This window comes from Apium graveolens, unplaced genomic scaffold (assembly GCF_009905375.1).
Source record: "Apium graveolens cultivar Ventura unplaced genomic scaffold, ASM990537v1 ctg925, whole genome shotgun sequence".
In the NCBI taxonomy this organism is placed as follows: domain Eukaryota; kingdom Viridiplantae; phylum Streptophyta; class Magnoliopsida; order Apiales; family Apiaceae; genus Apium; species Apium graveolens.
The window spans coordinates 58,994-74,481 of record NW_027421861.1 but is presented as its reverse complement, the minus strand read 5'-3'; the positions used below and the strand labels follow the sequence as shown (position 1 = coordinate 74,481).

General features: G+C 35.2%; 3 protein-coding genes across 7 annotated transcripts; 2 read left to right on the top strand and 1 right to left on the bottom strand.

Moving 5' to 3' along the window:
- The first annotated feature begins 2,179 nt into the window (after positions 1–2,179).
- On the top strand, positions 2,180–3,985 carry LOC141705706 (uncharacterized). The gene is made up of 3 exons (XM_074508596.1): positions 2,180–2,933; positions 3,168–3,473; positions 3,591–3,985. The coding sequence occupies exons 1-3, from the start codon at positions 2,180–2,182 to the stop codon at positions 3,983–3,985; spliced, it is 1,455 nt and encodes a 484-aa protein (XP_074364697.1).
- A 2,449-nt stretch (positions 3,986–6,434) lies between these two features.
- LOC141705705 (uncharacterized) lies at positions 6,435–7,226 on the top strand. The gene has a single exon (XM_074508594.1). The coding sequence runs from the start codon at positions 6,435–6,437 to the stop codon at positions 7,224–7,226; it is 792 nt and encodes a 263-aa protein (XP_074364695.1).
- A 625-nt stretch (positions 7,227–7,851) lies between these two features.
- On the bottom strand, positions 7,852–15,034 carry LOC141705703 (type IV inositol polyphosphate 5-phosphatase 3-like). 5 transcript variants are annotated; one of them, XM_074508590.1, is made up of 11 exons: positions 14,752–15,034; positions 14,537–14,645; positions 14,361–14,437; positions 13,108–13,187; positions 12,885–12,989; positions 12,223–12,572; positions 11,705–12,144; positions 10,592–10,776; positions 10,029–10,137; positions 8,770–8,912; positions 7,852–8,199 (listed from the first exon to the last, which is right to left on the bottom strand). In XM_074508590.1, the coding sequence occupies exons 1-11, from the start codon at positions 14,785–14,787 to the stop codon at positions 7,944–7,946; spliced, it is 1,890 nt and encodes a 629-aa protein (XP_074364691.1). In that variant the 5' UTR covers positions 14,788–15,034; the 3' UTR covers positions 7,852–7,943. The 5 variants fall into 5 exon arrangements, with proteins under 5 accessions (XP_074364691.1, XP_074364690.1, XP_074364692.1 ...); XM_074508589.1 differs by having other exon boundaries at positions 11,705–12,572; positions 14,752–15,031; XM_074508591.1 differs by lacking the exon at positions 14,752–15,034 and having other exon boundaries at positions 11,705–12,572; positions 14,366–14,437; positions 14,537–14,603.
- Between the last annotated feature and the right edge of the window lie 454 nt (positions 15,035–15,488).

Below are 15,488 nucleotides of genomic sequence, written 5' to 3'. Positions count from 1 at the left end.
CGATAGATTTATATCCCATCACTGTAAAAATCGGAAATAGAATCTAATTTAGGATAAACAAAAATTGAAGATTAATTATAGTAAAAATCGAATACATTTAATACAAAAATATTATTTAATATATTATTATAATTATATCTATTAATTTAATGTCATCCTGCACTAACAAATTAGATGATGTCATATTTCACTAATATATTTCCGTAATTAACTATACTTTTAATTTCTCTCTTTCATTTGCTCTTTCTTATTTCATCTCCTCATTTAAATATTCATCAATTTATTTTATAACTTAATATTTGACAAAAAATTGATAATAGAAATATTATAATTTGTGTCATACAATTTTTAAGTATTTATATTAATAGGTTTATTCTATTTCTCACCACATTTAAGATTGACATATTATATATTAAAATTAAATTACTTAAAAATAAATTTTATATTGAAATTATAATATAACCAGGTATGTGACCAGTATCTAAACATCTAATCTAATTATTATATCCTAAAACATGCATATAAGTAAACTATTTGTATAGTGTTTACTTGCATGTACTACTAAACTATTAAGATTAGGAGGAACAAATTTGGATCGGTTCGGTTTTTAGATAAAATCGAAATCGGAACCGAAAGTCTTCATTTTTTAAAATTAAAAACAGCAACCGCAACCGATCCATCGGATCGGTTTCAATTTTAAAAACTCCGAATCATTTTATATCGGTTCGGTTTCGGTTACAAAACCGGTTAAAAAAAATGTATTACGTAATATCCAATCATACACGATAAATAAAGTAGAAAAACCCATATAACCAACATATTTGAAAGTTGAAATTATAAAACCAATATATTGACTTGAAAAGGAACCTACAGATCACTAAGGTAATCCCCCAGCCTCTCAACAATCATGTTGCATTTGTCCTGGTCCTGGAGTAACAGGTTCATAATAATAACAATCATGTTTCATGTCTACTGTGATTTCAAACTGATGCACAACTTTAAAAAATAAACTAATATTACATGTAAGAACGGAATTAAGAAAATGTTAATTAATTTGATATTATATATATATAGGCAAGTGCTCAAATACAAACCAATATTAGAATACAAACTACAAACCAATGAGACCCACATGTTTAATCATTTTTCCCTTCGTTTTTAATTTTACTTTTCCTTGTTAGTTGGTTAATTTTTTTTAAAAAATAATTTCACCGTATTTTTATTCATCTCCCACTCATCGATTTGCATAGCATATTTGCTATATTTTAACGACAAATCAGTATTTAAACTTACCCGAATCAGTAAACTCAAATCAGTACTAATTCCAGAACCAGTACTTTTAGTGATTCTCGTAGACATAATTAGGGATTTATCGTCGAAACATATCAAATATGGTATTCATACTAATTGTTGGATGATGTAGAAAAATATAGTGAAGTTAGATTTTAAAAAGAGTTCACTAATTGACGAGAAAAATTCAATTAAAAATGGAGGAAATTATGTGTAGTTATGTATGGGAGGTTTCGAATTGGTTTTGGTTTTTATTAGATTTTTTGATCTGCCCTGATTTAGATAGATGGTGTTTACTTGGACACTGTGACATCTTTTTCCTAGGAATATCACTTTAAAATTGTATCCTAATAAACTAACAAATTTTAGCTAAAAAAAACGTAACAAATATGTGTCCATAATTGTTGCACTAAAATTTCATCTGAAATTAATACAAAAGTGTAAAATTAGAAAGACAGGAATCCGAAGTCGTCCGTAAGAGCAACCCCACCAAAGAAATGAAGTAATTTATAGAACATAAAAGTTTATCAGCGGTTGTTAGTTATTAAATTCCTCCTATTTCCAAATGGTTTACAAATTAACTTGCATCTAAGTGCAGCATAGCTAGTGACGGAGTTATCATATGTCTGTCATATTGACAGGATTTTGTCTGTCATATTGACAGGAGTCTTTCTCTCTTTTTCTTTTTATTCATTTTATTTCTGTTATTGTGAAATATGGAGAGGACGAATCAACCATTGGAAGATATGTACGCGAGGATGACTTTAGAAGACGAGCATGATGGAGGGGTGGATGTTGGGGGGAAGAAATCATAGTGAAGGATCAGACCTACATCTTGATTGGGAAGTTTCTAACAGAAAAGAATATCAATTTTAAGGCGATGCAGGATATGACGGCTTCATTATGGAGGCCAAAAGAAAGAATGGAAGTGCATGAATTGGGAGGGTTTCAATACTCTTTTGTCTTTTATCACATCCTGGATATGCAGAGGGTTTTGGAAGGGGGGCCTTGGTCTTTTGAACAGAATATGTTGGTTTGTAATCAGTTAGTTGAAGATGAAGACCCTCATAATGTTAAGTTGCAGGGAGCGGATATGTGGATTCAGGTATATGATATTCCGAAGGGGTTTATATCCGAGAATGTTTTAAAAAATGTGGGGAATGCAATAGGTCGATATATTAGATCGGATCCTATTAATTTCAATGGTATGTGGAAGGAGTATGTTAGAATTAGAGTCGCACTGAATGTTGAGAAACCTCTTAAACGAAGAATGAAGTTGAAGAGGGACAGTAATGCTTGGAACTGGATAAATTTTAAATATGAGAGGATGAGTTCTTTTTGTTTTGTTTGTGGCATAATAGGTCATTTAGAGAGGGAATGTAATGTTGTGTATGTGAATCCAGAGAAAGTTGTTGAAAGGGCATATGGTGCGTGGCTTAAAGCTCCAAATCGTAATAATAAAGCTGGTCCTGGTGCAAGGTGGTTGCGTATTGGTAATGAAGGAGGAACACGGTGGTCGGCTAATAAAAATATCGGTATGGGGTCGTCAAACACTGCATACGGCGGTAGGAAGGTGGATGAGAGATTCATGGATGTTGATGGGGGTATTCCGCGAAGTTTCAGGGGATCAAGAGTCTATCAAGGTGGTTGCACGAGATAAGGGGATTTTGAATGAAGTAAATCAAGGACATGAGAAGCGGGGAGACGCAACTGATGGGATTTTAAATTTAAAGGATAATATTGTAATTGACCCGAAAAGGAAGCGGATAGAAATAGAATCTCGGGATGTTAATAGTGGGCTGGATGAAATATATACTGTTGGGCCACAAAATGCAATTGGGCCAAAAAACTTGGATATGGCGGGTTCTGGTTTTCAGGCCCGCCAGACATTATGAGTCTTTTAGCCTGGAACTGCCGTGGGCTGGCCAACTCTCGTGCAATTCGGTTTCTTAAGGAAACAGTGTATCAATATAGGCCGAGTATTGTTTTTCTTTCTGAAACTTTAGTTAAAAATAAGAAAATTGCTGATATATGTAGAGCAATTGGTTTCTCTAGTTATCATGCTGTAGATGTGCAAGGTCATGGGGGTGGTCTTGCGTTGCTGTGGAAAATAGATGGAGGGGTTCAAGTTTTGGATAGTTGTAATAACTATATTGATTTCGAAGTTTCTCATGATCAAGAGGGTAAGTAGAGATGTACATGTATTTATGGGTATCCAGAACGCCAAAGGAGGAGGGATTCGTGGGATATGATTAGAAACTTGGAGGGTCAATCTTCAATACCATGGTGTGCTATTGAAGATTTTAATGATATGTTATTCGCTCATGAGAAGAAAGGAGGTCGTCCTCATCCACGAGGGTTGCTAAAAGGTTTTTCAGATATGATTATTGGATGTGGTTTGATAGATTTGGGGTTTGAAGGTGATAAATTCACTTGGGAAAAGTCTAGAGGAACGAAGAATTGGGTGCAGGAGAGGTTAGATAGATGCTTGGTTAACCAGGGATGGAAAAATTTATTTCCAGAGGTTGTTGTTAAGGTTGGGGATGTATCAACTTCTGATCATATTCCAATTTTTCCGAGTCTCAATAGAAAGGTATATGTGCAGAAAGGGAGGCGTTTTAAGTTTGAAAACATGTGGATTAGAGAAAAAGACTGTTATGGGTTGATTAAGGATTGTTGGAATGCTGGAGTATGAGACAGTATTATGGACAAAATGCTTCGGTGTTGTATGAAGCTTGAGGAATGGGGGGGTGGTTTAGTGAAAAGTATGCGGGACGATTTGTTTAAATGGAGAAATCAGATGAAACTTTTTCGATCTAGAAGGGATGCTCAAGGTGTTAGTCAGTATAATGCAGCGAGATGGGAGTATCTTTGTCTTTTAGAAAAGCAGGAAATTTTCTGGAAACAAAGGGCTAAACAATTCTGGTTGGCAGAAGGTGATCAGAATTCGCGGTTTTTTCATAACTATGCGTCGAATAGGAGAAGGAATAATAGTATTAAGGGGTTAAAGGATGTGAATGGAGTGTGGAAGGAGGAAAGGGGGGATATACAAAAGATCGTTGTGGAGTATTTTTCATCGTTATTTCAATCTTCGGTATCTAATGGTAGTTTGACAGATGGGGAGAATGTGGTAACTATTTCGGAAGAACAGAATCATATGTTGCTAGAGCCAGTTAGAGAAGAAGAGGTTAAGGCTGCGGTGTTCGCTATGTACCCAGATAAATCGCCTGGTCCGGATGGATTAAATCCGACATTTTTTCAGACTTACTGGTCAATTGTGGGTTCTGATGTGTTTCGTTTTTGCAAGGATTTTTTGTGTAGTGGAGAATTACCAGAAGGAATAAATCGCACGTTAGTTTGCTTGATCCCGAAAGTAAAAAATCCTCAACAGATGACTGATTTAAGACCTATCTCTCTTTGTAATGTGCTTATGCGCATTTTATCGAAGGTTATGACTAATCGTTTAAAGCCTTGTCTAACTTCAATTATCTCGGATAAGCAAAGTGCTTTTGTAGAAGGTCGTATGTTAACGGACAATGCTCTAATTGCTTATGAAATAAATCATTATATTCGGAGGAAGACGCAAGGAAAGACAGGGATTACAGGGTTAAAAATAGATGTATCAAAGGTGTATGATCGGCTTGAGTGGAGTTTCATTGGAAATATGCCGAAGAAGTTTGGTTTTTCTAATATTTGGATTAGTAGGATTATGACCTGCGTTAGTAGTGTGACTTATAGCTTTCTCCAGAATGGTGAGGTTTTTGGCGAGATTTTTCCTCAACGAGGACTTCGCCAGGGAGATCCTATTTCACCTTATTTATATATCCTATGCGCTGAGGGTTTGAGTGCAATAATCCGAAGGCATGAAGAGGTGGGTTTGATTCATGGTGTTGCTATAGCGCGAGGAGCTCCAGCTATCTCTCATCTTCTGTTTGCAGACGACTGTTATTTTTTTTTCGAGTAACAGAAGTAGAAGCATCTACTATGAAAGGGGTTTTAAGACGGTATGAGGAGATTTCTGGACAAGCCATCAATTATTTCAAGTCAAATATCACTTTCAGTCCTAATACAGAAGTAGAGGTTAGATCAAGGGTGTGCTCAAGTCTTGAAGTGAAAGAAGTTAACAGACCTGGGAAATATTTAGGGATGCCGATGTTTGTGGGGAAGAACAAGAATGAAGTTTTTGGTGACCTAATTGATCGGGTGGGTCAGAAGTTACAAGGTTGGAATAATGTATTATTATCAAAAGGGGGTAAGATTGTGCTTCTGAAAACTGCGGCACAGGCTGTTCCGAATTTTTTAATGAATTTGTTCCAAATTCCAGTAAGTGTTTGTGAGGCTATTGAAAAAAAAAGAATGGGTTTATGTGGGGAAAATGGATGAATGGTAGAGGTATTAGGTGGATGTCGTGGGATAAGTTGAGTGTGCCTAAATATAGTGGAGGGTTGGGAATGAGGAGGTTAAGGAGTTTTAATACGGCTATGTTAGCAAAACAAGGGTGGAGGATTTTAAACGAGGAGAATCCTCTAGTGTCAAAAATTGTTAAGGCCAGATACCTTCCACAGGTGGATTTTTTGAACGCTGAGTTAGGAGCAAATCCTAGCTATATGTGGAGGAGTATTCTATCAGCTCAGCAAGCGATTAAGATGGGTTGTCGTAGGCGTATTGGGGATGGTACGAGTACGAAGGTTTTGAAAGTGCCTTGGCTTCCCTGTATCGAGAACGGTTATTTATCTACAAGTGTTGTTCCTGAGCTAGAGAATATAGAGATTCAGAATTTATTTGATGAGGACAGGGTTGGTTGGGATCATGATATTCTGAACGACATTTTTAATAGTCGAGATCGAGAGTTAATTTGCAGGATTCCGATTCCCATCAGGCGAAAGGAGGACTCTTGGTTCTGGCTGTTGGAGGAGAGAGGCTTGTTTACGGTTAAAAACATGTATAAGCAGCTTCAAGGTGGATCTGACATGGAGTATAGTAGTTTTTGGAGGAAGCTGTGGTCATTAAAAATCCCAGGAAAGGTAGCTACGTTTCTGTGGAGGGTGTGTAATGGATGTTTACCAACCCTTGTCAAGTTGGCGTCTAAGCAGATTTAGGTGGAGATTAGGTGTCCTTGGTGTCAAAATGATTATGAAAGCGATATGCACGTATTGTTTGAGTGTGGTTTTGCGAGGACAGTGTGGGCTTTAGCTGGTTTACTGAGGCAAGTGGTGAGAGTGCAAAATAAATCTTGCTTTGAAATGATGGTTCGATTATTTCAAACAGTAACCAGATATCAGTGTGTTATGGTTGAGATGATTTGTTGGAGCTTGTGGAATCGAAGGAATAAGTGGGTCTGGGATCAAGCTAATGGTTCTGCTTTTGGAGTTAAGGAAGCTGCGTTGAATCTTCTTACAGAATGGAGGAAAGCCAGAGTGATAGAGAGGCAAGATGTATGTAGAGCTACTGCTGGACTTCAGGTTTGGAGTAAGCCACCGGTAGGTTGGAAGAAGGTAACTGTTGATGTTGGAACGAGTATAGAGGGATATGTTGGGATAGGAAGGATTATTCGGGATGAGGGGGGTCAGTTTTTGCGAGGAAGAAGTGGTCGTATTGTTGGGAACTGGAAGGCTAACGAAGCGGAGGCCCTTAGTATAAAAGAAGCTTTGTTTTGGGCAAAAAGTCTGGGGTCGGATTATTGCATTTTTGAATCAGACTCACAACAACTGATTGAGGCATGTAAAGGCAAGCAAGGAGCTAGTTATTTCCATACTATTGTGTCGGATATTATTGATTTAAGTAAGTACTTTGATCATGTGCTATTTAACTTAGTTCGTAGGTCTGCGAATAGTGTAGCACACTTGTTAGCTACACATTCTTTGTCTGACCTGAGAGAGTGGGTTGACTATCCACCTCAGTTAATTCATCATGTACTGCATAATGATTGTTCTTAATGGATTTTAATTACGTTTGCTTCAAAAAAAAAAAAGAAAGACAAGAATCCCGTGCACACACAATGCTTTGTAGTAATTGTGTTGTGTTTGTGGTCAGAGGCGGATCTGGGGTGTAGGAGGGTCCCTGCCCCCCCTAAATTTCCAAATATATTCGGTGTAATAGGCTCAATTCATGACTAGTTTTTATAGGTTGGATGGTTTTAAGTAGTGTTATTTTCGCCGGACACCAGGGTTCGAAACCCCTTCTTGTCTATATGCTTTTCTCGACTTATGCATTCATTTGTTTTCCTTATTTTTTTTCTCTGTCTTAATTTTTTCCTCCCCCTTAGTCTTCTAATTTATATATGTTAGATATTCTAAGGATGATAGGGGGTGATGCATAGAGACTATTTTTAAAATATTATCATTTTTAATATGTTTTTTTTAATTTTCCTGAAATTTAATGAAAATAAAAAAATTTACACTAAAAAATTTGGCACGAAAATTTTTTCAGAACCCTCTAAAAAACTTTTCTGCGTCCGCCACTGTTTGTGGTAATGTATTTGTAGCACCAGCAGGCCACACCCACCACAATTACTAGAGACTGCAGTTCCCCTGTTCTGACTATTAAGCTAGAACTTGCACATAAACCAATTATTATGGATATATTTACGTTTAATAGTTGTTTGTTTGGACTTCAAAAAGCTTGATCATTCTTGTAATTAAAAAAACAGAAGACTAATGTAAATTACTTGCTTGTCCTGATCCTAGCTTACTCGTACTAGTACCATCAAATGCCATGGCGGCAACAGATTCGTCATGTTCAATCTCGGCATCAGTATAAGAAAGGGCCTTTTGTAACCTCTTTGGACAAAAAACTTCCACCTCTGCCATATATGTAGCAGCCACAGGTCGGTGATCAGAAATCCTGTGCTCGGTCCTTCTGTAGCTTATTAGTTTCATCCCTTTCCCAAATGATATGACGCGGTCACACCTGAACGAAATAATTTGTAATACAGTCAGGTGTTTGAAATTAGCCATACCAAGTGAATAAAACGAAATTGAGTCATTAGATTTTTAGATCAGTAATGGTTAAATCATGTATAGCCAACAACAATATACTTGCAGGTTGCAGGTTACAGCCAATTACTTAAACTAAATGCAAATATTCATTATCCAAAGCGCATGTAATGTAACTATCAGTCTATCACCGCCACTATTTGTGCCTTTTCCTTTGGTCATTCGGAACAATAACCTAACTACACCTAAGACTTTTGATTGATGTTGGAAATAGACATACGGCATACAGATCAATAGTAGTGGCAATTACAAAGAAATGCTACAAGGGCAAGAAGTCAATAATGCTCAATGAACAAGACAGAGATAATCAGAATTAGGATGCATGAATAATAAACATGAAAAAGAGAAGAAATTTCGGGGAATATTGAGGAAAATATGAGGCTGCAATGACTACCATCTGGTAGACATTTTATTTTATGTAACAAGATAATCATGTAAGAGTCCATCTATTATAGCAAGGTATAAAATGAAGCATCTTACATACCATGCTGGAGTTCGCCTACCAATTTTAGGATCTTCTCCATAGTACTTCTCTGAATTCAACTCATACTTATAAGTTGGTGGAAAGTTTAAAGTACCTTCCGACCATCCATCAAATGCTCTACCTCTTCTAAATTCTCGAGCAAGCTGCCAGTTAAGAAGATCTTATTAAATTAGGCATATTCACAAGATATCAACAGAACAAAAATAGCGTAGAACCATTGTCTCAGTAAACGTAAACCTGTACCTTTATTAAGTTTGAAAAGGTTTCATTGTTAAATTTTAAACACACACATTTATGATGAACCAAAATCAGTACCAATAATTCCATAGTGTTGGTTAATTGTCTTATTTACCTTTATTATAACATTCCAGATAAATACACACACTGTGAGAAAAGGATTTCATGCACCTGATGCACCACATAAGATGATGACAGCATAACCAAACATACTCCTATCCTGCTCGTAAAGCAGGGGGGGGATAACATATGCAGACCTTAACTCTAAAAGAGTAGAAAAGCTGTTTCCGCAAAAACCCCGGTTAGGAAAGAATATTATATATATATATCAGCATTTTATAAAAGACGACTATATATATATATCAGCATTTTATAAAAGACGACAGACAGAAGACATGAATCATATATCATCATGCCCTAATATATTAAAAAATTTAAAAGTATATGAATAACGGAATATACAAGCAACTAACAGTATCAGAAAACAACTGTACTAGCTACTAGGCTAAACTTGTTTGAATGGAAGTGGGAAAGGGATGAACCCATAAAGATGGATTATTATTTACCAAAACTATGTGAATTAAGTTATGTAACATATGGCCTTGTTTGCCTCTTGTCATCTTGAAAATAAACATCATACAGTATATGTTTCTTCTAAGAATTATATCTTAATAGAAAATCTATTAGTTCCAATGAAATGTCACATTTTTCCTTGGTTAATCTAACATCTGTGGTATTTATGGAAGAAGGGTAATGTAATTCGCCATTTAACTAGAGTATCATGTAACCATGAATTTTTCAATACTAGCAAAACTTTGATTCAGACAACATATGGATAAGATAAAGCATAAAGTAGATTTGTTCTATCTTTAAACTACAATATCCAGAATGCCAATACAATTGTATTCTGAGATGATCAGAATAGTCCACTACAAAGTCATGAAGTTGCAAGTTAAACAAATGACTGTTCTATAATTTTATTCAAATAAAAGTAAAGAGGAGCAAACACATTTTTCACCTACCTGGTCATACTCAGCCAGCTCAGACCAGTTCCTTTTGGAGATAAGCTGGCGTGTTTCATCGTAGGGCAAATTTATGCGATAATTAAGATCTCCTAACCAAATAATTCTCCTACCAAGTAAAAATGTTAAATTAGCTCAAGCATCAAAATGAAATTTATAAATTGAGAATACCTACATCTGCTAAAGTCAGACAAATATTTTTTCTTTATGTTTCTACAAGGTTCATTTAGTTATGTAGGTGCTAGTGTCGAACTCAACTTGCTTGAGTTACGAGAGCTAGCATTTGATATATTTATGTATTACTATTGCTTCAGTTCAAGAGTAGCTGTGAAAATACCATGTCATTAACATCTCTAAAAAATGAAATAAACAAGGATTTTGCAAGAATCGCAATAGCGTGAGAAGGAACAGGATAGACTAGGAAAGCAATTTCTACTTGTCATGAGTGTCTCAGTGATGCCAAAACCACATAAGAGATTTTTGCATTCTTTAATAGGCTAAACATTGTTTTGTTAATTGGAACAAAGATATAAAAAAGATCAAATAGGAATCTAGAAACTCACTCGTGATCATGAATGCTTTTAGGAAGAGCAATGCTTGAAAAGGAATTAAAATGGGTCCTACGATGTATAGCACGCACATCAGCATTTCTTTTAATTGCCTCAGCTTCTTTTTCACCAGCTGAAAGGTGAGTACATATAAAACAGAAAAGAGTTTGGTATATAGACATGCTGACTGATATTGAACCCTGTGAAAGAAAAAATGAAGTAGAAAAGATGTCATTATTAAAAAGAAGACAAACATAGCGTACAAGACTGCTACTACTAATTACAGAACCAGGAAGTGCAAGCAAAATTGTCATTTTTTTTAACAAGAACCATCTACAATAATTTCCGCTATGCTATTCCCAGGAACCCGACTATACCAGGGTGGAACAAGTTTTAAGAGTAAAATGCGAGGACTTTAGCCATTTAAGAATAGACAACTTAAAAATGTCAGTGCAACAGTCCCATTACATGCACCGCGTAGACCTTAAGTATGTAGGGATAGATGATCTTAATCTAATTTGGTGATTCTAATATAATAATACAGGTATGATAAGCACTCTTAGATAAAAATACATAGTTCAGGTACGATGGAATGTAATAGCGCAAACAGGTTATTGAAATTTGAGTTAAAACTAAGAATCTTCCAGTGGGATGTCGTCACATATGTTTTACCACTAAGAACTTAACGGGATGAATATTGAAAAACAGCAATTACAGGTTTGACTCAATGTCAGTGGGCACCAAGCTAGCCATCAGGCTAATGGTTATGGAGTTGAATTTGTTGTAACCAAGCTAGTCCGCTAGGCTAATGGTTATGGAGCTGACTTTGTGATCAACAAGATAGTCCATTAGGCAGTGTTAGTATAGCTTACTCAGGTATTTTGTTCATCCTGAAGTAATTTAATCTATTACTCTGATACCACCTGGTCATATACACCGGTGGATGGACTTCTATACATTACTTAACACAAGGTTCAAGCATTAATAACATTAATAATAGATAAATGAAAGAAAAGTTTTAAAATTGGAAGCAGCAGAGAGAGAACTCGAAAGTTAAAAACAGAAACAAATTTAAATATTAGAAATAGTACAACAAATATATAGAGACGGAGTGATAAGAGAACAGACCTTGTTGCCTATGTAACCCATGACACCAACGCCAACAGTAGACACATTTACATTTTGGATATGTCTTCGCAAACTGCGGCGGACCCATAGAGTGACAAAAATACCAACCATTTGCTTACTTACTATCTTTACATAGTGGGATTTTCTCTTCCGATTCACAAGCGATTCGATGTCAACTTTTGAGATAGAAGCTGCATCTGACTGGACTCTAGCATCATTATTTAGAGATGACTTGGAAGAATCAAACACCTTAAAAGATTTAGAAGCTTTGAAAGAGTTCGAGGATTTAAGTGAATCAGTCCTATCTAAAATACACTGAGCCAAAAGATCCAATGGTGGCTCAGCCCAGCTTAAGCCCACCATTTCTGACTTGCTAAGAGTTTTCTTTATTCCATTGCTACGTTTTAAAACAGATGCTTGTGCATTTACTTCAGAATCTTCTGTTGGGAGACAGTTTAGCCTAGTCAATGTTTTTGGAGAATTAAGATGTCTCGGTAACTGTTTGTCAATTAACTTACTTAAATTATCCCTAGAAGTAGGGGATGAAGCGCCCACAGATGGAAGCACCTCTTGCCCTGTAATTAGTTCATTTCCGTCCTCATTAGAATTGGACTCGTCAGTCGACGAATATATCTCATCCTGCTCATCACTATCAGTTTCGAGCACTACGTCATCATCTATATGGGGAAAATCTTTAGATTGCTTAAATCTTGATGGAGAAGGAGGATTAGTGTAGCATTTGCACTTCGCTTTTACAGGTTGAATTTTATTAAGTGTTTCACCAATGATGTGTTCCCATTTTGGAATAGGACGACTATCCTCAGCACCAAAGATATTGCCAGCATTTAATGGTATGATCTCCTGAAAACTACAGAAAACAGATGTGGCAGCTAACTAGTCTATTTTTACGCATACAAAATCATAAAATCAAATTGACACTCAACTGGAAAAGGTAATCCTGTAAATGTGTGTGCATCAGAGAGGCAGTGAAAGATTTATCATGCATCAAATGTAAATAGCTCTACCCAGTTAAAAAACCTAAAATCCAGCCCAAATCCAGTACAAATATGTATCAGTATTGTCAGTGAAATAAACTGATGTTAATTAGTAGCAAATATGTTTAACTTCACTAAAACTAATATGATTAATTGAATATCAAAAAAATAAATGCAATACTTGCCCGAGGACATATATGTCAGCAGGTTCTCTCATATCTAACCATTCTTCAATATTTAGGTCACCTGTTGGAAGTTCACCTCCAACATTCCACGTACCAGCACATACTCTGATAATTGCATTAAAAAAGGGATATTGGAATAATTTGTAATAATCAATGTTTTACTTACAATAGTCAAAAAAAATTTCATCATTTATCAACTTAATTGGGGGATAAGAAAGCGTACCTCAGTTCTTTTGTAGTTATATACTGTGCCCTGAATGTCTCAGAGTTTCGTCTTCTTGATCTAGGAAGCGAATCCTTAAGCTTAAGTGGACAGTGATAAACCAAAATAAATATTTTATATTATGAAGACTGCAATGTTCCTATTGCAACTAGGATTTCAATAACGAAAACGGCAGAAACAACTTTAGTTTGGGACTTGGATATATAATGCACATTGACAAGCCAACATATTTACCCTGATTGACCAAGTATGCTTGGATTAAGCTTTCATTATTTAGTCTCACAGTGCAGTAATTAACTGACCCAGATACAAGTTTTTTTGGTAATTAATAAATGTATTAACTAGAAAAAAACTTACAAATACTAGGGCATACCCTAAGGCAATCAAAGAGAAAGGAACAAACTCCCCTCTATCACCATAACAACGAGAAATAATCTCAATCTAGCAGTCAAAATACATATTAAAGGCCAACAGTAAAGCTAATACATAAAGAAACCAAGCTAGGACTTGCAGCTATTTGTCCCAAATACAAGTTTAGTCCACCAGGAAGATCATATTTTTGTTAGTACAATTGGTAGGGTCATTAAGACATTTAATATGCATGGTTTGATCTCATATGTCGTTATGCAGGGAAGGATCTTACTTATTAAATTTAGGGAGCTAGTGAATAATACACTCCGTGTAAGATTCTCGACAGATAACTGTTATTTAAAATATAAATGTACTTAAACATGAGGCACTCTAAACTAAAGAAGCAACTACAATACATTTCTTTCAATCAAGGAAAGGAGGCAAATAATTTAGAATGTGCACAAGTGCAAAAGAGGCGACACATGTATGGTTTCTAACTGTTGTCTAGAAAGATAGTTGCTCGCATTGCTGGCAAAAGTTTGAAGACCGCAACACTTTGATAGGGATTGTAAAATATCAAAACTGAATTTAGTAAGACTTGTGCTGTTGTAAAGCACGATGATATCAAAATACCTCAATTCCTTATGCCTCACATTCTGTTTTTTAAATGTACGGAATAAGCATGGAACAAATGATCTTTTAATCTTTGATCCTACCTAAAAGACATCATAAAGTTATTCCAGCATCACATTACCTGGCATTTATAATTAAGCAAGCAACACATGTAAAACCCGAAAGTCAAATAAACAATACCAACACACTTACTCCCATTCTTAGAACTGATTAAAAATCCAACTTAAGAATCACAAACACAAAAAAGTAAAGATTTGGAATGTTCATACATTACCGTTAGGATCAATTACGACGGACTCGCCTTCGTTATCTTCAAATTTGGATTCTCTTGGCCACACACAAATTTCTGTCAACACGAAAATTATGACAATTTCAGTTACTGATCACAACCAAAACTAAAACAAACCCGAAACCGAAAATTCAATCGATGAACTAGGAGCAAAACCTTCTGTATCACATTCAGTATTATGGAAATCATCCTCCACCGCATCATCAATGTGATCATGTTTCTTCTTATCTCTAATATGCAACAATTTCCTGACTACCATACCAAGCTACAAAACACAAAAGATTACAAAACAAACTTAGCTACACAAACAAACAGTCAACATAAAGCAGTTACATGTGTTGTGTACATTTTCATATTTGAGAAAAAGGTACCTCATGGTGATTCTTGGAACGATGGAGGGGCTTCATGATATTGCAGAAAATAGAAATAGAGAGGGATATGTATGTGTATGTGTAAAATATTTTTGTGTAACGGATAAAGGGTAGTGAAGGGTGTCAAGTATGATTGGCGTTGGCGCACTTATTACTTGAGAATCATGCTTCTTGTTAAAGTAGTTCAGTTTTCAACAATAATATTCGCCATACAGCTGGTGGTCTTGAATCTTGATGATATACATTAATTAATTATTATATATAAGAAAATTGCAATACACATGGAAACAATCAACATCAAAATAAATAAACATGGATACAATGTAAGATATTTCTGGTGATTATCAAAGATTTTCCGAGACATCTCCTAGGTAATGATCTTATGGAATGAAAGAAACCCATTATTTAAAGGATATTGTATTTATTATTTATGAGAAAGTAATTATCTATACTATACTATATTATTATAAGTGAAATAAGGTTTCGTTTGTTTGGTTGGTTAACATTTCCAAAAAATTATGATAACACCTTCCAAAATAAAGTGTAAACAAATATAATTTTATTAATAAAAATAAATTAAGTATCTAATATAACTGTATGAATACTTATCCAACTTAATATCTAATTGCATTCAAATTATTTCTTACCTCTTTTGTAGAAACCAAACACTTTTAAAATTAATTTTAGTAATTCACATTATAATATAACAGAAATATATTTAATAAATCAAGAAAAAA